General features: G+C 38.2%; 1 protein-coding gene across 1 annotated transcript in view; it reads left to right on the top strand.

The window, feature by feature from the left end:
- LOC126259199 (acidic amino acid decarboxylase GADL1) overlaps positions 1 to 23,655 on the top strand; it is a 193,181-nt gene that overhangs the window by 92,448 nt on the left and 77,078 nt on the right. The window contains exon 4 of the mRNA XM_049955790.1: positions 16,076 to 16,191. Within this exon, the coding sequence (XP_049811747.1) occupies positions 16,076 to 16,191 (116 nt within the window). The remainder of the gene's footprint in view (positions 1 to 16,075; positions 16,192 to 23,655) is intronic.

Raw genomic sequence — 23,655 nt, 5'->3', positions numbered from 1 at the left:
AAGTTGTCAGGTCAGAAGTCTGCCCTGATAGCTGAGTGGAACTGGCTGGTTCGGAGATTTTCTCCACTCAGGGACTGGGTGTTGTGTTTGTCCTAATCATCATCATTTCATCCCCATCGACGCGCAAGTCGTCAAAGTGGCATCAAATTGAAAGACTTGCACCAGGCGAATGGTCTACCCAACGGGAGACCCTAGTCACACAAGTGCCGGCACGGTAGCTCAGCGTGTTCGGTCAGAGGGTTTAGCTACTCTCTGTAATAAAAAAAACCGAGTGCTCGAATAAACGAACAACATGAACAGGTGTCATCGGACGTCCACCACGAACAAATTCCATGACAATATACACTCCTGGAAATTGAAATAAGAACACCGTGAATTCATTGTCCCAGGAAGGGGAAACTTTATTGACACATTCCTGGGGTCAGATACATCACATGATCACACTGACAGAACCACAGCCACATAGACACAGGCAACAGAGCATGCACAATGTCGGCACTAGTACAGTGTATATCCACCTTTCGCAGCAATGCAGGCTGCTATTCTCCCATGGAGACGATCGTAGAGATGCTGGATGTAGTCCTGTGGAATGGCTTGCCGTGCCATTTCCACCTGGCGCCTCAGTTGGACCAGCGTTCGTGCTGGACGTGCAGACCGCGTGAGACGACGCTTCATCCAGTCCCAAACATGCTCAATGGGGGACAGATCCGGAGATCTTGCTGGCCATGGTAGTTGACTTACACCTTCTAGAGCACGTTGGGTGGCACGGGATACATGCGGACGTGCATTGTCCTGTTGGAACAGCAAGTTCCCTTGCCGGTCTAGGAATGGCAGAACGATGGGTTCGATGACGGTTTGGATGTACCATGCACTATTCAGTGTCCCCTCGACGATCACCAGTGGTGTACGGCCAGTGTAGGAGATGGCTCCCCACACCATGATGCCGGGTGTTGGCCCTGTGTGCCTCGGTCGTATGCAGTCCTGATTGTGGCGCTCACCTGCACGGCGCCAAACACGCATACGACCATCATTGGCACCAAGGCAGAAGCGACTCTCATCGCTGAAGACGACACGTCTCCATTCATCCCTCCATTCACGCCTGTCGCGACACCACTGGAGGCGGGCTGCACGATGTTGGGGCGTGAGCGGAAGACGGCCTAACGGTGTGCGGGACCGTAGCCCAGCTTCATGGAGACAGTTGCGAATGGTCCTCGCCGATACCCCAGGAGCAACAGTGTCCCTAATTTGCTGGGAAGTGGCGGTGCGGTCCCCTACGGCACTGCGTAGGATCCTACGGTCTTGGCGTGCATCCGTGCGTCGCTGCGGTCCGGTCCCAGGTCGACAGGCACGTGCACCTTCCGCCGACCACTGGCGACAACATCGATGTACTGTGGAGACCTCACGCCCCACGTGTTGAGCAATTCGGCGGTACGTCCACCCGGCCTCCCGCATGCCCACTATACGCCCTCGCTCAAAGTCCGTCAACTGCACATACGGTTCACGTCTACGCTGTCGCGGCATGCTACCAGTGTTAAAGACTGCGATGGAGCTCCGTATGCCACGGCAAACTGGCTGACACTGACGGCGGCGGTGCACAAATGCTGCGCAGCTAGCGCCATTCGACGGCCAACACCACGGTTCCTGGTGTGTCCGCTGTGCCGTGCGTGTGATCATTGCTTGTACAGCCCTCTCGCAGTGTCCGGAGCAAGTATGGTGGGTCTGACACACCGGTGTCAATGTGTTCTTTTTTCCATTTCCAGGAGTGTACAATAAAATGAGGTTAAAAAAAAAAAAAAAGTGGTCAGTGCGGCGGTCTGTCATGCCAAGGCGTCTGGGTTCAATTCCCAGCTGGGTCGGAGATTTTCTCCACTCAGGGACTGGGTGTTGCATTGTCCTCATTATCATTTTATCATCATCAGTAGAAGGCAACGGGAAACCACCAATGGAATCACTTCCCTAGACGCTCATGTAGTGGACCTCTCTGACGAGGCTTCCCCCATGACAAGACCTGCCATAAGGCAGTACACGAAGTTTTAAGTTCAAGTCAGAAATTAAAGATGGATTTTGGAAAAGGTCTTCTGCTTGCTATTGCATGTGCATGGATTCATTGACTTTTGCATCATTTCAAATACCCATGGACAGTATCAAATAACTTTTAGGCTTCCGTGACATGTTGATTAGCATCTCTGAATTAGAAATGTCTGGTGCATAATTACAATATCTGATGCATAAACCAATTGTTCTAGGATGCCCCAGTGATATTTTAGCATAAGACTGATCTCAAGAGTATGCAGAGGCCATGGAACTAGTCGTCACATACCTCTCCATCTCTCATGTTAGATATCACCCTTTGAGTCATGGAATTAGTCCTCACATACTTCTCCATCTTTCATGATGGATCTCACCCAAAGCATCTTGAATAACATGACCAAAATATGGTGGAGATCCATATTCATAAACCTCATACTTCTTCTTATTTGCTAGTGTACATCTTGTAGCAGTTATGCAAGGATGTTGCGAAGAAACCTCTTGTGGACACTACCTCTAAAATGTGTTGGGAGAGCATATGGCCCTACCAGAAAATTTTCTACAATCCCAGCTCATTTGCTGATCTTAAAACATTGTTGATATCTAACCTGAATTATACCATGAGAGATTTCATCAATCAACAAATGGTAATTGTGAAAATTTGCTCTCCCATTGTGGCGTAGTGCCATACATCACCCATATAAAAGTACACAGAGGTTAGCTGCATACAAGCTGTGACTCATGGCTTAACTGTAACTGATGTTTCCTCTGTGAACCAGCCTGCAGCTTCAGCCTGGAGATGTCACTACCTTGGAGGCAGTGAAATGTGGAATACACTACTGGAAATGTCAGTAGCCAAGGATTGCGTTAATATTAGCGCCAGTACATTGGGAAGTATAAATAATTACTTAATGCACAGAATTTATAGCTTTCACATTTCAGTAACATTCTGAATGAAGAAGTTTAACAAATATCTAGTTTTTCAGTACCAGGGAAAAAAACAATTTTCTGTAAAACATATATTTTTACATTTTTTTTAAATTTTTTGTTGACATTATGTTTTATGTAAAATAATGCCAGTTGCATTTCTCTTAATACTTCAGTGATGAAGGGATGTGTGTGGTATGTATGTGACATATGAATATTTGGAGTTGTAAGTTACTGATCGTATTAAACATGTTAACATGGATATGTATTGAGTGAATAAGTCACGTACAACAGGACATTTGTGTGTTATAAAATGCCAGCTTACAGTATTTGGGAAACTAGAAATGTAGTTCAGTCATTTAAAGAGAGGATTAATTTGACTATTTTATTTTTTGAGACATATTATTTAATAGAATTGGTCAATAGTAACTTGGCACCATGATTGGTGTGACAAAGAAAATACAGGATAGTATAGATCAATCTCAAACACTGTTTGAATACATTTGGATGTCCCAATTGTAAGACAGCAATTTTGTGTACTTTAGGAAGGAGAGTGTGAGTGCAATCAGCAATAAAAGAGAATTCATTGTGCGAAGCTTATGATTATCAGGCATATTTGCACTGAGCTCTACAACAATGTTTTAATTTGAGCAATCATGTGATTTAAAAGATTGTGGAGTGTCAAAATGTGTTACTTGAGGAAGGAAAATAATGTTTGTGTAAATTTTGGATATATTGTCTGTAAACTGTGGATTTATTTCAAATAACTTTAATTCGTCATTGTGTACTGTGCAGTCGTAACTTAGAGCAGATAGTTGAAAGTGAACTTTGCAAAGTATTGAGCAGACATTCTAAACCATAGATGATCCCAGTATATTTTCAGTTGCAGGTCAGGGTGGAAACTGTTATCTGGCAGCACTTGCACATGATGAAAAGACTGAACATTTACAAATGTGTACCTGAAGTTTCCATTGTGAAAAAGTACATCTGTTGCAGCTAAGACACAGTAAAAGTTAATGTACACAGTTGTAGCCTGAGGGTAGGGTTAAATCATTGTTTATGGTGCTAAAGATCCTATTTCAGCAGTGATGATAAACCTCAAAAAACTTCGGACATCTGTCTTCTGTCTGGAAATAAATTTTGATATGGTTGTGCAACTTTGCATACATTACATTCATGTAGCTATACACAAAAATCATTCCCACCTTCTTATGAAACGAATATTCAGCCTTGGTTGAAATGCTAATTAAGTAACTTATTGGTACTCCAGATGCGAAATGCTGCAAATTGTTTAACTTCAGGTTGTCTCATGTCTCCATAGGACACACATTGTCCTCAGGGATGTAATGATTGCTTCAGCTGACTGATTTGTGTCTACAGCATAACTTTGTCATCTAACAAAATGAATTTCATTATTGGTTACAAACTTTTGGTTTTGAGTTTTTATTTTGAAACACACTGAATTTGAACTTCAGTTAACATTTTATTTTTATTTATTTATTACATCATAGATCCAACTGTGAGAATTGACATGGATGTAGTGTGTGTCAATTTTTACATTGTCAATGACAAGTACTTATACACTCTGTTTACAAGTGAAGATTAGAAAGTTACATAACACAATGTGATGAAATGAGAAACCTTAGGCTTACAGAATACAAAGTATAAAACATAGTAAATTAAAGCTGAAAAAGTCATATAACCCAGAGAGTTAAATATAAGCAGCTAACACTAAAAAGTGTTACATATGTGACAAGAATGTACAGCTTGATGTTCAATTTATATGACAATACATCTTATTTAATTTTAAGGCAGTTAATCACTGTGTTTAATAAACTCTTCCAAACTGTAAAATGACAGCTAAAAGAAATTGTCTCAGAAGCTTCTTTAAATGTAGATTTGCTGGCTATTTCACATTTGATTTCTGAACGAAGAGCATTAAATATCTTTAGACCGGAGTACTGTACACCCTTCTGCACAACCTTCAAATTTTTACCTTCAGTGTAGAAATCATGTTTCCTCCTAGTGCTGTACTGATGGTATTCACTGTTACATTTGTATAAATCGGTGTTTTATGAAACACATATGTGAATATATGTATTGAGAAGTAGTTGAAAGAACGCCCAGGTTCTGGAATAGGCTTCTGCAGCTGGGTCTAGGGTCTACACCACACATCACTCTTACAATAAGCTTCTGTGCAATGAATATTTTCTTTGCAAGAGATCGATTTCCCCAGAAAATAATTCAATATGCCATCAAAGAATTGGAGTAACCATAGTATGCTGCTTTTTTAATGCTTAAGTTTGCACTGTCAGAGATGATTCGTACTGCAAAAATTGAAGAGCTGAGTCTCTTGTAAAGATCTAAAATGTGATGGGATCAGTTTACTCTACAGTCAGTCTTCACGCCTAGAAACTTTGTTTCTTCCACTCTTTCTATGACCTGCGTGGCATATTTAACGGTCATTTCGTCCTCAGTTTTGGCAATTGGTGTGAACTCAATATAATTAGTCTTACTAAGGTTTAGTGAAAGACTATGTGCAGTAAACTATTTCATTAAATATATTAGAATAATATTAACAGACTCTTGAACATTTTACCATCTATGACCATTAACCATTATGTTTGTATCATCTGCAAAGATGGTAAAATTACACTGTATCATGGTAGAATAAGGTAAATCATTTATAAATAATAGTAACAGTAAAAGACCAAGAATAGAGCCCTGTGGCACTCCACAATTTATGTCTCTACATTCAGATGAAATCATTTCACTACACAAATTGTCTGACTTGTCTAAGACTACTCTGTGTTTCCTATCTGTCAGGTATGACTGAAGCCAGTTGCTTGCTACACCAATTATTCCTAGATGGTCTGCCTTCAGTAATAGTATTTGGTGGTTCACAGTGTCAGAGGCTTTAGATAAATCACAAAATAACCCTGTTGTCACCATTTTCTCATTTAGAGATTCCAAAACCTTATCTATAAAGGTATAAATCGCTTGTTCAGTTGACAGACCTTTCCAGAAACCAAACTGATGTTGCTAAGAATATTGAATTTATGTATGTGTTCTAAAATTCTAGAAAATGTAAGTTTTTCTAGTACCTTTGAAAACACTGCCAGGAGAGATATTGGTCTGAAATTTGTAACATCAGTTTTCTCCCCTTTCCTTAAGAGAGGCTTCACGATAGCATACTTTAGTCTATCAGGAACAATTCCTTGTTGTAAAGAGGCACTGAAAATATGGCACAGTATACTACTTACAGAAGTACAATTGCTAGAAATATTGTCTACCCCACAAGAGTTCTTGGTTTTCACGGAGGCAATTGTTCTTTCAGTTTCTGATACTGTAATAGGTCTAATATGCATTTGAATGATTTTGTTAGGGACAGCATTTTGCAAAAAGGTCAAGGCATCATTCACAGAACTCTTGCAGCCTATTTGCTCAGACACTGACAGGAAGTGTGTATTAAAGATTTCAGCTATGATCTCAGGATTTTGCACAAGATTCCCTTTGTGTTCGATTTTGAAATTTTCTAAGGGTCTTTTTTTATTGTTCCCTGTCTCCTTGCTAACTATTTGCCAGACAGTTTTCATTTTATTATTGGGATTATCAATTTCTTTTACATAATACAGTGCTTTTGATGTCTGAATAACTTTCTTTAGGATTTTACAATACATTTTGTAATGGCTGATTAATTCTCTGTCCCTGGGCCCTCTGGTTGCAATATAAAGTTTCCTCATACATTTACATCACACTGTAATACCCTTTGTGATCAATGGCTTCTTTAAGGATGAGGGAATATTGTTCCTAACAAACTTTTTAGGAAAAGTTACTTTAAAGTGTGATAGGATTCATTTATGAATATGATAAATTTTGTATCAACATCATCTACTCTTTGCGCTGAATTCCAGTCTTCATGATGCAGCTTTTGGTTAAAAATTTCCAGGGACTCTTTGTTCATAAGTCTGATTGACTTCCAGGTTGAGATTGTTTTCTTTAGAGATCTGTAGTCATGCAGAGTGAGGAGCTGTCCATCATGGTCTGATACGCCATTTAATATTGGGGTGACAGTGAAGTTCTGCTATAAACTTACATCTAAAAATATATTGTCTATCTGAGATTGACAGTCAGGAGTGATGCTAGTAGGAAAGTCAACCACTCATGGAAGATTGTAGGAACTAAGCAAATTCTGGAGCTCTACTTTGTTGTTGCATTCGGCTGCGAAGTTGACATTAAAGTCCCCAAGTAAGATAATGTCATTATTTTTTGAAAATAAGGTTGATAGTAACAATTCTAACTGCACCATAAAGAAACTTCCTGGCAGATTAAAACTGTGTGCTGGACCGAGACTCGAACTCGGGACCTTTGGCTTTTGCGGGCAAGTGCTCTACCATCTGAACTGTCCAAGCATAACTGACACCCCATCCTCACAGCCTTACTTCTGCCAGTACCTCGTCTCCTACTTTACGAACTTCACAGAAGCTCGCAGGAGAGGTGCACTCCACTCAAAGTTGTGCACCCAACAACAATAATCAACAGAGGATTGGTGCCATGTTGCCTTTCCAGACAAATTCCAGTTCTATGTACAGCATCACATTGGATGTACATATGTCTGAAGGCTCTGAGAATGAACATTGCCAGATAGCATTTGTCATTCTTGCAAACGTCCAGCACCTGGTGTGGTGGTATGTGTTGCCATTGGGTACACAACATGATCACCTGTTGTTTGCGTAGCTAATAGTTTGGACAGCAGCCACAATATTTCTGATGTGTTGATACCAGTGACTGTACCCTGTCTTTGAGGATTATCATTATCTTTCAACAAAATAACACAAGACCACATATTGCCCATGCTGTCATGACCTACATCAATAGAGAGCATGTTTGACTGTAGCCCTTGCCAGCTTGTTCTCCAGAGTCTCCAGATCTCTCATCCACTGAAAACATCAGCTTTTGTTTTGTCCAGAAACTGGCACACTGCCACTTGCCAGCCAGTCTCATTGAAGTCTGGCACCAAGCTGAAGCAGCATGGAGTGGCATACCTGGAAATCACGTACATTTTAATCAGGTATTCTTCCTACTATAATCTCTCCACACAATAAGTAATTTGCCATTGTTTGCTGACCTTACTGATATGGAAATTTTAATGGCCAGCAGTTTATTACAGTGTGCAAAGCATTTATTGCTTACAAATCAATTGAAAAAAAAAAAAACAGAGGAAGATGTACACACAAATTTCATGCTGTGTCTTGTAGCAGATCTGCTAAAAACTTTCAGGAAGAGGCCATGTTCCAAAGATTACCTCAAAGTATGCCACCCTGAAAGATCATTTTAAGTAATTTTGTATATTTTAAATGTAATAAAGCCTTATTCAGTTCCTGAAAAACCTATTAACTTTTGACAAATAATTCTGGGACTGTGCTAGTCATCTCTGTAACCTTCTGTCAGTAGCCTAGACCCAAGCAAAAAAACCGCAGGAGTGAACGGTTAAGAATATCCTTTGGTTTTAAAGACCTTATCTAATAGTACACTGGTAAGTATAATTAACACTTAGAATAATAGGGTATCAATTTATTTATTTTATTAATCCTTTGATAATGTTTAGTACAATGTACTAGAAGATATTGGACTTAACCCTAGTCATTACAGAGAACAGTTCTGAAGATTGTATGTATGTCTGCATGTTAAAAATTACAAAAGTTACTGATTTATTGCAGTTCAAGTATTCACTTACTGAATAGTAGCAGTAGTACTGTAGATATTCTCTAATAGCTTGTAAAATTGACACGTTCCATATCCTGTGATACTGTCATAACATGGATCACCGGAACAAGAGATAAATAAATAAAAAAAAAAAAAATAAAAAAAATAAAATAAAATGTCAGTTGGAAACTTATTAAATACCTTAATTTCCATATAGTATGTACTATCATGATACAGAACATGACTCCATATTTTAAATGTGCGTTAAAATATGAAAAATAGGCAGACATTAGTGCCTGTGCATTTTGCATCCTTTTAGAGCCCTTAAAAGATCCCATCTCATCAGATACAGTGTAGAACACCTGTTTGTGGAGGGAAGTACTTGACATGGAGGGCGAGGGGGGGGGGGGGGGGTGAGGGGTGAAGGTCTTCAGAATACTTTGGGCACATAAAAAACATTGCTTTGCATGGAATTAATCAATCACACTCAATTTTCACTACTTCTGACAGAGGCCATCACTTCCACACCAACATCCCTACTCTAAACCCTTGCAACTCTGTGTTGACAATCAGTCTCATTTCCAACATGCTGAAGTTACATGTAGTGATCGTATATAGAGAATGCACAAGTTTTCTGTGAATCAAATTCTTACCCAACTGAAAATGATGGTGTTGAAAATCACAAGAAATTCAATGTGCAATTTGTGAAGAATGTTCTGTATTTTATGGATTCAAATAGTAGTCATTATATGTCCTGATAGGCATGTTAAAACCTAGACGTGTTAGTGGATACTCAAAAACTACTGCAATAAAAATCGTAGACTTACAAATATGAACATTCTCCAAGTCATGTTGTAGTTCAAATAAAAATGAAATTTACGGTCCAAAATAAATTTTTAAATAGTTGCAGATATTGTTGTTGTCTTCAGTCCTGAGACTGGTTTGATGCAGCTCTCCATGCTACTCTATCCTGTGCAAGCTTCTTCATCTCCCCGTACTTACTGCAACCTACATCCTTCTGAATCTGTTTAGTGTATTCATCTCTTGGTCTCCCTCTACGATTTTTACCCTCCACCCTGCCCTCCAATGCTAAATTTGTGATCCCTTGATGCCTCAGAACATGTCCTACCAACTGGTCCCTTCTTCTTGTCAAGTTGTGCCACAAACTCCTCTTCTCCCCAATTCTATTCAATACCTCCTCATTAGTTATGTGATCTACCCATCTAACCTTCAGCACTCTTCTGTAGCACCACATTTCGAAAGATTCTATTCTCTTCTTGTCCAAACTATTTATCGTCCATGTTTCACTTCCATACATGGCTACACTCCATACAAATACTTTCAGAAACGACTTCCTGACACTTAAATCTGTACTCGATGTTAACCAGTCTACATTTTATATCCTCTCTACTTCGACCATCGTCAGTTACTTTGCTCCCCAAATAGTAAAACTCCTTTACCACTTTAAGTGTCTCATTTCCTAATCTAATTCCCTCAGCATCACCTGACTTAATTCGACTACATTCCATTATCCTCGTTTTGCTTTTGTTGATGTTCATCTTATATCCTCCTTTCAAGACACTGTCCATTCCGTTCAACAGCTCTACCAAGTCCTTTGCTGTCTCTGACAGAATTACAATGTCATCGGCGAACCTCAGCGTTTTTATTTCTTGCCATGGACTTTAATACCTACTCTGAATTTTTCTTTTGTTTCCTTTACTGCTTGCTCAATATACAGATTGAATAACATCAGGGACAGGCTACAACCCTGTCTCACTCCCTTCCCAACCGTTGCTTCCCTTTTTGCCTGCTTCATTTACTGCGTTTTTATATTTTCTCCTTTCATCAATTAAATTCAATATTTCTTCTGCTACCCCAGGATTTCTACTAGCCCTCGTCTTTTTACCTACTTGATCCTCTGCTGTCTTCACTATATCATCCCTCAGAGCTACCCATTCTTCTTCTACTGTATTTCTTTCCCCCATTCCTGTCAATTGTTCCCTTATGCTCTCCCTGAAACTCTCTACAACCTCTGGTTCTTTCAGTTTATCCAGTTCCCATTTCCTTAAATTCCCACCTTTTTGCAGTTTCTTCAGTTTTAATCCACAGTGCATAACCAATAGATTGTGGACAGAGTCCACATCTGCCCCTGGAAATATCTTACAATTTAAAACGTGGTTCCTAAATCTCTGATTTACCATTATATAATCTATCTGAAACCTGTCAGTATCTCCAGGCTTCTTCCATGTACACAACCTTCTTTTATGATTCTTGAACCAAGTGTTAGCTATGATTAAGTTGCGCTCTGTGCAAAATTCTACCAGACGGCTTCCTCTTTCATTTCTTAGCCCCAATCCATATTCACCCACTATGTTTCCTTCTCTTCCTTTTCCTACTCTCGAATTCCAGTCACCCATGACTATTAAATTTCCATCTCCCTTCACTACCTGAATAATTTCTTTTATCTCATCATACATTTCATCAATTTCTTCATCATCTGCAGGTATTATCCTGAAATATCTTCACTAATGCATGGCTGTAGGTAACACAGTAAGTGAAAAGTGTTTTTAATTCTAATGTTAGTATAATTAATGTATTATGATATTCTTTACTTTCTTAACATGACTGATTCAGGTGTCAAAATGCACTGCTGGTTTTATTTTCTTACAACATTTAATGACAGCCTCAACAGTGTGTGTGTGTGTGTGTGTGTGTGTGTGTGTGTGTGTGTGTGTGTGTGTGTGTGTCTGTGTCTGTGTGTGCGCATGCGTGCGCGTGCACGCATCTGTGTGAAAGGAAGCTCATATGCACACACACACACACACACACACGCACACACACACACACACACACACACACACACACACACACACACACAGATTACAATGTGAAAAAACAGAATAATTACTACAGGTCTTCCTCTTTCTTAAAATACTCCATACTGTAATAACATTTTCTTTTTAATTAATTCTTAGTGTTTGCTTCTTTTGTTTATATATATAGGTACACTGATAAGCCAAAAGATTATGACAACTGCCTACTGCAATGTTGGATAGTGCCTTGGCATTGCAAGCATCTGACGCAGTCGCGCTAGCCATCTGTGTCCTCGGTGGCTCAGATGAATAGAGCGTCTGCCATGTAAGCAGGAGATCCCGGGTTCGAGTCCCGGTCGGGGCACACATTTTCAGCAGTCCACATTGAGGTATATCAACAACACCTGTCGGCAGCTGAGGGTTTCAGTTAGTCATCATTTATTCCAAATAGGGTCACTACGAATATGTACTCCTTGATATTTTATGGTAGTTACTGTTTCCAGCTATTTGTTGCCAGTAGTGTAATTGTACAGTAGTGGATTTCCTTTCCTACATGTGTGTGATATATTACATTTATTTACGTTCAGGGTCAACACTACAGGTCCATCAGCAAATTGTTACTGTCTTCTGCTGTTACTACCTTCTTATAGACAACCAAATCATCTGCAAACAATCTTAAAGTTAAATGTACAAAATGTAAAATATAAGTATAAGCAAGGATACACTCATTGTACTGACAAAAATTACACTCTTGAAACTAGAAAGTAATGTGCAAGATTATGCTGATGAAAGCACAGTGGCTGCAGAATCATCATGTTTCTCACACACAGTTATGAGAAATTTAGTGTTGAGAATGTGAATTGTTAAAGTAAAGGAAATCTGGTTTCACTGAAGCCCTTAAAATAAGTGCACTGTTGCAGAAATTATTAGCAGATAGTTATTTTACCTATGTACTAAAAGCTCTATTGGGCCTGATGGTTTAGTGGTAAAAGTGCTTGGTGGAATTTGAGAGATTACGGGATTAGTGGTGTACTCCTGTAATCCAAGCTTCCAGGAGGCCGTTGTTGTGGGAGAGATCTGGAAACAACTACAGATTCAGCCGTTTCATCAGCTCAGGAATGACCGCGGTGCTCTCATCGAGCTCTGCAGATTGACAGATTGCAGTGCGGAATTTTCGGCTAGTGGTGGCTCGGGGTTAAGAGAAGTTGAGAGCAGTGAGCAAAACTACATCGGGAAACTGAAACAGACAACTCATAATGAAAAGATTGCAGAATGTACTGCAAAAGCAAAACTTCGAGAAGACAAACTCTGAAGTCGTCAGTGCCTTAACAATCATTCCATGCAGCAACAATAATCTTGGAAGAGCGAGGCGTGGGTGTTGCTCGACCACACTCCAAGCAGCAATCGGTATTGTAATTGTAAACTGTCGACGCTGCAGTGGTAGAGTACCAGAACTTCAAGCACTGATAGAAAGCACTGAAGCTGAAATCGTTATAGGTACGGAAAGCTGGCTGAAGCCAGAGATAAATTCTGCCGAAATTTTTACAAAGGCGTAGACGGTGTTCAGAAAGGATAGATTGCATGCAGCCAGTGGTGGCATGTTCGTCGCTGTTAGTAGTAGTTTATCCTGTAGTGAAGTAGAAGTGGATAGTTCCTGTGAATTATTACGGGTGGAGGTTACACTCAACAACCGAGCTAGGTTAATAATTGGCTCCTTTTACCAACCTCCCGACTCAGCAGCATTAATGGCAAAACAACTGAGAGAAAATCTGGAATACATTTCACATAAATTTTCTCAGCATGTTATGGTCTTAGGTGGAGATTTCAATTTACCAGATATAGACTGTGACACTCAGATGTTTAGGACGGGTGGTAGGGACAGAGCATCGAGTGACATTATACTGAGTGCACTATCCGAAAATTACCTTGAGCAATTAAACAGAGAACCAACTCTTGGAGATAACATTTTGGACCTACTGATAACAAACAGACCCGAACTTTTCGACTCTGTAAGTGCAGAACAGGGAATCAGTGATCATAAGGCCGTTGCAGCATCCCTGAATATGGAAGTAAATAGGAATATAAAAAAAATCTGTTTAGCAAGAAGGCAGATTTCAGACTACCTAACAGATCAAAACGAAAATTTCTGTTCTGACACTGACAATGTTGAGTGTTTATGAAAAACGTTCAAGGCAATCGTAAAATGCGTTTTAGACAGGTACGTGCTGAGTAAAACTGTGAGGGATGGGAAAAGCCCACCGTGGTTCAACAACAAAGTTAGGAAACTATTGTGAAAGCAAAGAGAGCTTCACTGCAAGTTTAAATGCAGCCAAAACCTCTCAGACAAACAGAAGCTAAACGATGCCAAAGTTAGCATAAGGAGGGCTATGCATGAAGCGTTCAGTGAATTCGAAAGTAAAATTCTAAGTACTGACTTGACAGAAAATCCTAGGAAGTTTTGATCTTCTGTTAAATCAGTAAGCGGCTTGAAACAGCATATCCAGACACTCTGGGATGATGATGGCATTGAAACAGAGGATGACACGCATAAAGCTGAAATACTAAACACCTTTTTCCAAAGCTGTTTCACAGAGGAAGACCGCACTGCAGTTCCTTCTCTAAATCCTTGCACAAATGAAAAAATGGCTGACATCGAAATAAGTGTCCAAGGAATAGAAAAGCAACTGGAATCACTCAACAGAGGAAAGTCCACTGGACCTGACGGGATACCAATTCGATTCTACACAGAGTACGCGAATGAACTTGCCCCCCTTCTAACAGCCATGTACTGCAAGTCTCTAGAGGAACGGAAGGTTCCAAATGATTGGAAAAGAGCACAGGTGGTCCCAGTCTTCAAGAAAGGTCGTCGAGCAGATGCGCAAAACTATAGACCTATATCTCTGACATCGATCTGTTGTAGAATTTTAGAACATGTTTTTTGCTCGCGTATCATGTCGTTTCTGGAAACCCAGAATCTACTTTATAGGAGTCAACATGGATTCCAGAAACAGTGATCGTGTGAGACCCAACTCGCTTTATTTGTTCATGAGACCCAGAAAATATTTGATACAGGCTCCCTGGTAGATGCTATTTTCCTTGACTTCCGAAGGCGTTCGATACAGTTCCGCACTGTCACCTGATAAACAAAGTAAGAGCCTACGGAATATAGACCAGCTGTGTGGCTGGATTGAAGAGTTTTTAACAAACAGAACACAGCATGTTGTTCTCAATGGAGAGATGTCTACAGACATTAAAGTAACCTCTGGCATGCCACAGGGGAGTGTTATGGGACCATTGCTTTTCACAATATATATATATAAATGACCTAGTAGATAGTGTCGGAAGTTCCATGCTGCTTTTTGCGGATGATGCTGTAGTATGCAGTGAAGTTGCAGCATTAGAAAATTGTAGTGAAATGCAGGAAGATCTGCAGCGGATAGGCACTTGGTGCAGGGAGTGACAACTGACCCTTAACATAGACAAATGTAATGTATTGCGAATACATAGGATGAAGGATCCTTTATTGTATGATTACACTGGTAGCAGTTACTTCTGCAAAATATCTGGGAGTATGCGTGTGGAACGATTTGAAGTGGAATGATCATACAAAATTAATTGTTGGTAAGGCGGGTACCAGGTAGAGATTCATTGGGAGAGTCCTTAGAAAATGTAGTCCATCAACAAAGGAGGTGGCTTACAAAACACTCGTTCAACCTATACTTGAGTATTGCTCATCAGTGTGGGATCCCTACCAGACCGGGTTGACAGAGGAGATGGAGAAGATCCAAGGAAGAGCGGCGCATTTCGTCACAGGGTTATTTGGTAAACGTGATAGCGTTACGGAGATGTTTATCAAACTCAAGTGCAGACTCTGCAAGAGAGGTGCTCTGCATCGTGGTGTAGCTTGCTGTCCAGATTTCAAGAGGGTGCATTTCTGGATGAGGTATCGAATATATTGCTTCCCCCTACTTATACCTCCTGAGGAGATCACAAATGTAAAATTAGAGAGATTCGAGCGAACACGGCGGCTTTCCGGCAGTCGTTCTTCCCGCAAACCATACGTGACTGGAACAGGAAAGGGAGGTAATGACAGTGGCACGTAAAGTGCCCTCCGCCACACACCGTTGGGTGGCTTGCGGTGTATAAATGTAGATGTAGATGTAGATGTACTGACCCTATGACTTACCTTGGAAAACAGGTCATGAAAAGGCAAACCTATGTTTACAGCATTTGTAGAGTTAGAGAAAGCACCCAACGGTGTGTGCTTGTGGAGTATAAATGTAGATGTAGGTGTAGATGTCAATTGAATCCCACTCAGACCAGGAAAATTTTGAGTCTACCTTTAATCTAGCCTTCGTCTCTCAACATTATGATAATTCACCAATGATGTGTGGTTCAGATTCCACATTAAACTCTGGGTCCCATTTCCATGGTTATATAACTGGAGTAGATTAGGGTCACGCAAGTAACGCAAGTGGGACTTGCACCCAGCCATTGATCCACATGTATTTAATATTATTACTGTTATTATTATTTTTGCTGTTACTAAAAACTCTCAGAATTAATAGGTTCTTCTTTATATTAGCACTGTTTTGTTGCAGGTGGAAGTTTATCTAACATGTATGCAATGGTCCTGGCAAGATACAGAGCTGTTCCAGATGTTAAGATGAAGGGTATATGTGGCTCTCAGCCACTTGTTGCATTTGTGTCTGAAGATGTATGTATGCAATGAGTTTACATAAAATTTATTGTTAACTTATTTATTTAAAGAAACGTGTTGTAAAAATCACAGCAGTCAGAACTTATGACTGGGTTATAATAAAATTCCCTATAGTACAAATGTTTTCAATACATAATTCCATTCAAGTTTCTCTCTGTTAATGTTGTTGTTGTTGTCTTCAGTCCTGAGACAGGTTTGATGCAGCTCTCCATGCTACTCTATTCTGTGCAAGCTTCTTCATCTCCCAGTACGTACTGCAACCTACATCCTTCTGAGTCTGCTTAGTGTATTCATCTCTTGGTCTCCGTCTACGATTTTTACCCTCCACGCTGCCCTCCAATGCTAAATTGGTGATCCCTTGATGCCTCAGAACATGTCCTACCAACTGGTCCCTTCTTCTTGTCAAGTTGTGCCACAAACTCCTCTTCTCCCCAATTCTATTCAATACCTCCTCATTAGTTATGTGATCTACCCATCTAATTTTCAGCATTCTTCTGTAGCACCACATTTCGAAAGCTTCTATTCTCTTCTTGTCCAAACTATTTATCGTCCATGTTTCACTTCCATACATGGCTAACATTTCTTTGTACAAAAGTTACAATTATTTCTAATTGTTCCATTGTAAAATTCCTATGTATTAACAGAGAGTATTCCGTTGGAACACGTGACGAATGGAATACTCTCTGTTAATACATAGGAATTTTACAATGGAACAATTAGAAATGATTGTAGCTTTTGTACAAAGAAATGTTAGTTTATAAATAGTAGAGGATTAACTGAAAAATTTTCAGATACTCTCCTGCTACATGGAATGATAGATTCTTTCACTGCTAGCTCACACCAAACAAGCCTGATTGACATGTTAGGTGAAGGTGAAGGCCACACAGATGAGGCTGTTTTTTCATACCTTTTAAGTCCTTAAGAGGAGATTTATGGGTACTCCAAACAAAATACTAGTCCTGATTTCATTACCTCCTTTAAAAGATACAAATGAATCCTTTAAAAAATAAAATTAAAAATATAAAAACTAGAAAATGTCAAACTAATGTGTAATTCCAAGAATAAAACCAAAGCAATCTGGCAAATTATAAGAAAAATAGGTGCAAGGTCAGTTAATCACAGTGCAATAGAACTGATTATAACTGACCCTGTGACATAGCAAGCTGGGATCTTGTTACTTCCTCACTTGTTTTGCCAAGTGACTCCTTAAGTTCATCTTTTCATTTTAACTAATTACCATTAACATACGGGAGTGTAATCTTCATTTTCATAAAAGAGAAAGGTTGGCCCTCAGCTTTAAAGAATATAACACCAGATCTAATTTTGTGCTTAGTTTTGTGTATGTCATCAATTTTGTAATTTATTTTGACTGTTCCTAGTTAATATCTTTTGTTATAGGGTGAAATCAGTACTGTCCTGTGACCTAAATTCTATTGTTGATTTATAAACGAATATAAATTGTGTAATAATTATAAATGTAAGGAAAAAGAATCACTAGAATTCTTAAAGTATTTATTTGGCTCTATTCGAAAACATATTAGCAAAGCCAGCCTGTAATTAATTCCAAAATAATTACCAGGTTTGTCAAAAGTATTGTTTATATAACTATATCTGTTAATTTCATCATTTAAACAAATAATTCAACCTAAACCTTGTAGTAGAAGAAACTATTAAAAAGAAGGATTTTTTCTGTATATTCAGTTAATTGAATGAGTTATGTTTTAATTGTAATTTCTGTAAATTAAACATCAAACAATATGTAGTTTCAGTGCCTATTATTGTGATGATATATAAAGGCCCGAGTTTTGGTCACATGATAGTCAGTACTTGGCCAATTTTCAAATGAGGAACCTCTGCTGGTTAGAACAACAACAGTGCATCAACTTAATCGTGAAATAAGTGTTACACCAATGGGTCGTGTGTTGAAATAATGACAGTGTCTGTTCAATTTATTTGAAAGACTGTGAACTGTGTGGTTAGGTTTCTACTGCTCATAGATATACAACAATAAATTATCGTAGCAGTATGCTGATGTTTGCCTGCAAACTATTAATGAGACTTATCAAAGGTTATCCAATAATGAACTGGCCATATAACTGTAATATTGGATGGGGGGGGGGGGGGGGGGGGAGGCTTGTGAACAATGAAAGTAAAGAACTGTGAAATGCCACTGTGCAATTGTTGGCTACATCATTTACCATAGTCAGTGTTGAACTTCCACCTCCCCCCAACCCCAACCCCCCCCCCCCCCATTTTTCAGCCAGTATAACAACGCAGTATGTTGACACCAAGGCCTATCCACGAAGAAATAAAGCAGGCAAGTATCACAACCCGAGACAAGTGGCTAGTGCATTCAATCATTATTTCTCAAACATAGCATACCAGCTGATAAGTAATGGCATGACAAACAGCTAGACATTATGAGGCTACAGTAAAGTCAAAACATTCCTGCAAATACATTATTTCTGTATCCAGCAACACCCAATGAACCATCTAAAATTATAAAGCAGTTACCTACTATTAAATAATCAGTGGGTGTTAATGAGATATCATATGCTAGCATCAAAACTAGTGCAACAACTATTGTAAAATCATTAGCAGACATAGTAAATTCATTGTTTGAGGGTCATGTATTTTCAAGTATACTAAAAACTGCAAAAGTAACACCTCTGCATAAGAAGTGTGCAAAATGTGGAATTGCTTCAGAAAATTACTGGAAAATGTTCCTTAGAAGATTAATAGCCTTCTTAAATAAAGGCATGCTGATAATGAATCACAACATGGTTTCAAAAGCTGGAAAGTCATCCCAGTCTGCAATTTTTGCTTTTTTAAAAATGAAATACTAACAGTAGTGGATGGTAAGCAACATATATCTGCAATATTTCTTGATCTTAGTAAGGCCTTTGATGTTTTTGATTATGGCATTCTCTTGCCTAAGCGAAGTACTTATGGAATTAGAGGCCACTCTGTAAGGTGGATTCAATCATACTTCAACAATCCTCAACGCATTATTGAAATTAAATGCAAAGACAGTGAAACACAAAAAAATTGTAATTTTCTCAGTAATGGGGGGAGGGAGGTATGTATGAAGTACCACAATGGTCAGTTCTGGCTCCTGCCTTATTTCTGATGTATTTAAATGACTTGGCTGATAAAATAAATGATGGAACCACAGTACTCTTTGCAGATGACTCTAATAATCCAGTTAACTCTTACTGTGGGGGAAATCTGTGGGAAACTGCAACATTGGTTATGCATAGTTTAGCACAGTGGTTCCGGATCAATGTGCTCATCATAAGTTTTGAAATAACTGTGATATCTATCTTTCACAGCACACAAAACCTCTATCCTGCAAACCTTTTTTTCACCATTGTAGGAAAAAAATGTCTCAAATGTGAGTCATACAAAAATTGTAGGCTTACATATTCCAGAGGATTTGCTGTTAGGATTATTAGATTCACATTCTTTATTAGTCATTCAGCATTATTACATGCAATAGACTTCATCAGTTCACTTAACCTATTAATTTTACAAAATAAATTTTTACATATTTAAGTTGATATTGGGCATTTCTAAAAATTCTTCTAATGAATAGAATGGATTAGTTAACAAGAAGTTATGAACATTGTCTTTAAATAATATGTGAGGCTTGATTGACCCATTTTTAGAAAATTTGTTATATATTTTAATTGCCATATACTTATGACTATTGTTAGTTTTAGCTAATCTATTTTGTGGCAACAGCAGAGAAGTACACGTTCTTCTATAGCAGTTATGCCTTTCATTTGTTACACTTAAATTAGGTAGTTCAGCAAGTATGTAGTTAACACTGTCAAGAATATATAAATTAATAACTGTTAAAATTCTATATTTAATGAACAATGGTTTACAATGTGTTCTATTATCTACCTTAGCCATTACTCTGATTGCTTTCTTCTGGATCACCATAATTTCATTTATTTTTCTGCTGTTTCTCCAGAGTATTAACCCATACCTTAAAACAGATTGAAAAAAGGCAAAGTACGCTGTCCTTACGTACTCAACTGTCACACAACACATCAGTCTCTTCGACAAATATATAACTCTTGACAACTTAACCACTATGTGATCAACATGAGAGTTCCATGTTAGACTGTTGTCAAGTACAATACCTAAAAACTTTGCCTTTTGTTTTTCTATTTTTGTAGTCTTTGATAGACTGAACCACATATTCTGGGTCTTTTCCTCATTTAATAGCAGACTATTGGCATTAAACCATGATGTTGCATTTTCTTTTGCCAATTTCATATCACTTACAAGGTTATCAAGTACATGGTTTACAGATAGAAAAGTTGTGTCATCTGCATACATATATGTCTTTACATCTATATTTCCTGGTAAGTCATTTATGTGTACAAGGAAAAGAAGTGGTCCCAATTTAGATCCCTGTGGCACTCCGTGTTGAACCTTGAGTATGTTTGACAGATGACTTCCTGAACTCACCACCTGTTTCCTTTTATTGAGGTACGATCTGACGAGTTTTAAACTTTTATCACATATTCCATAGTACTTAAGTTTAGAGAGCAGAAGTGAGTGGTCAACACAGTCAAAAGCTTTGCTCAGATCACATAAGGTTACCTGTGTGTGCGCATGGTTCTCAAATGCTGCTAGAATGTCTCTGACTAAGAGCTCTATGGCATGTGTAGCTGACCTTCCTTTTCTGTAACCAAACTATGATGCACTTAACATTCCATTTAGTTCTAGGTACTCATACATCTACTGATATATTATGCCTTCAAAGAGTTTTCCTAGTACTGTAATTAGTGAAATTGGCCTGTAGTTTGCAGGATCGGATTTGACACTCTTCTTAAAGACTGGAGTTACCTTGGATAGTTTGAGAGGCTCCGGAAAAAACCCTTCTATGAGACACAGGTTTATAGAATATGTTAATGGTGCTGCAATGTAATGTATGATTTCTTTCAATAGATTGTTTGACATATTAAAAATATCTGTACTGTATGAATTTTTCATTTCTTTGACTATTTTAAGAACTTCGTGTTGGCGTACCTCTTTAAAGTGTTTCAATGATGATCTGGCCCTATTATGATTTAGGTTTGCTCTCTTAAGATAATCTATACCTGTTACATTGGGTTTACTGATCAACTTGTTGATATCATCAGCACAGCTTACAAAATATTTATTGAATGTATCTGCTGGTATTGGGACTGTCTTGTCGAAGTTTCTGACTTCACCTTTAACAGTATTAATTACTGACCAGGCTGTTTTGCATTGGTCTTTACTATTTTTTAATGAAATTTGTGTTGTATCTTTGTTTCGCCAATTGCAGCTCTTTCTTATACAGTTTCTTAGTGATTTTTTCACGATCCTTAATTTCATTAGAATTGTTTACTTTGGCAAGGCGCTTCAACAGCAGTAGCTTATTTTCTAGAATCGCCAGTTCTTTGGTGTACCAAAATTTACCCTTTCTTGTTTTATGGTATTTCTTTTGAAAAAGATGGGCTTTTAAAGTACCTGTTAAGTAATTGTGGAATGTTTCATGAACTGTTTGGGCACTGGAATCACAGTTTTGAAATCATTTGTCCCAGTTTGTTATGCTCAGCTGGTGTGTTAGTTTTATGAGATTGTGTTTTGTTAATATTAAGGTATTAGATTTTGTTAACTTATGTGCAGCCTTGCTCTCATTCCCTTATATAAAATGTCTTAACTCTACTGTTAACATGGAGTGGTCTGAGAAAACAAATTCCTTTACCTTGGTGGAGTACATATCACGAGCACAGTTGACAAAAGCATTATCCAAGTGCGCTTGTAGTCTTGTTGGTTCTGAATTTACATGATGAAAGTTGTGCTGCCTTAGGATATTCAGTAACTTATTTACACTGGGTTAGTTACATGCTACATCAAAGCTTGAATTACAGTCTCCCCCAAGTACAGTTACATACTGTTTCCATTTTGTTATGTAGCAGAGTACACTGTCTAAATTATCTAAAAAAGTTTTATCATCTGAGTCAGGGGAATGGTAGATACATACTATGATAAGTTTCACTATATCACATATCATCCCGGTAATTTCAAAGTGTTTCTCTACACATGCCCAACTAAGATCTAGTGCTCTACACTCTATTTCATTTGAAACATAGATAACAATTCCACAGTTACGGTACTGAGATCTGAAAAAACTGTTTCCATGTTCTGATAGACATAAGAAAGAATACTTATTCTGTGGCAATGACTCCTCCAGAATTTCAACTTTATTTTCAAGACCCTGAATGTTTAAAAATAGGATGTTGTTGTGACTTATCTGTGAGTTAGCAGGCTGGTTTTTCACAATATCACTCAAAATACAAGCTGTTCATTGGTGGTGAAAATGTAACATTGTTTATAAAGTCACTACTGATGTACAGAATAATTTTTGGGGGGAATTTTACAATTAAAAAAGTTAATATAGTTACAGAAAAAGATTTTCAGGATGATAAAGAAAGCTAAACACAGGGTTCCTGTAGACCTCTTTTTAAACGTCCAAAAATACTGTCTCTCCCTTTTTTTGTAAGTATATGAAAAACTAATTTGTATGAAATGGAGCATCTTAAAAAAAGAAAAAGACCTTAAATGTAAGTATGTTTTACACACACACGGAACAAGGCATAAGTTTAATTTACCTATGAACACAGTAAGTACAAACTTATACCAAAGAGAAGTATGCTATATTGGAGTTACATTATGTAACCATATGCCTTCTTAATTAAAACTAATACATTGAAGTTAAAATTGTAACAGTTCTTGATGGACCACTGCTTCTACTCTGTCTCTGAATTTCTGGAACATCATAATAAATAAATCCCTTTTGTTAAGTATTGTTAATTATGTATTGTGTCACTTTGTACTATTTACTTTGATTGTTTTGAGCATGTTGTCTCACTTAATAACTACTGCTGTCATATATACAGGCAATGTAATATGTCAGTCTATAGTATTATGTAGTCGCAGTGACTACTATAATCATAAATTAATTATGTTTACTGTTTGTCCTGTATTATGTGTACTAAACATGAATTACTGGACCAATCCTAAAAATTTTAAAAATGTCAATATTAATAAACAAGATTTGCCAAATTATATTAACAATTATTTCATAAATGCAACAACTTCATTAAGCTTAAAATTTACAAATGAAGAAAAACCTGAATATCCAAAAACAGCTTGTAGGATGAGGGCAGAGCCAACAAATGAGGGTGAAGTGTTGAAAGTGATACAAAGCTTGAAACCCAAAATGTCGGCTGGCATAGATGAGGTGCCTGTGTCAATCATAACAAGGACAGCACCACTAATCGCAAAGCCCTTTGCACACATAGCCAATTTATCATTCAGTGAAGGAGCTTTTCCAGAAGGCTGAAAATTTCAAAAGTGAAGCCATTATTTAAAAACGGCGACAAGTATAAGGTAAAAAACTATTGCCCAATATCT

The sequence above is a fragment of the Schistocerca nitens genome, chromosome 5 (assembly GCF_023898315.1).
Source record: "Schistocerca nitens isolate TAMUIC-IGC-003100 chromosome 5, iqSchNite1.1, whole genome shotgun sequence".
NCBI classification, from domain to species: domain Eukaryota; kingdom Metazoa; phylum Arthropoda; class Insecta; order Orthoptera; family Acrididae; genus Schistocerca; species Schistocerca nitens.
Note: the sequence above shows the minus strand (reverse complement) of the source record. Positions and strands in the feature narration are given on the sequence as shown.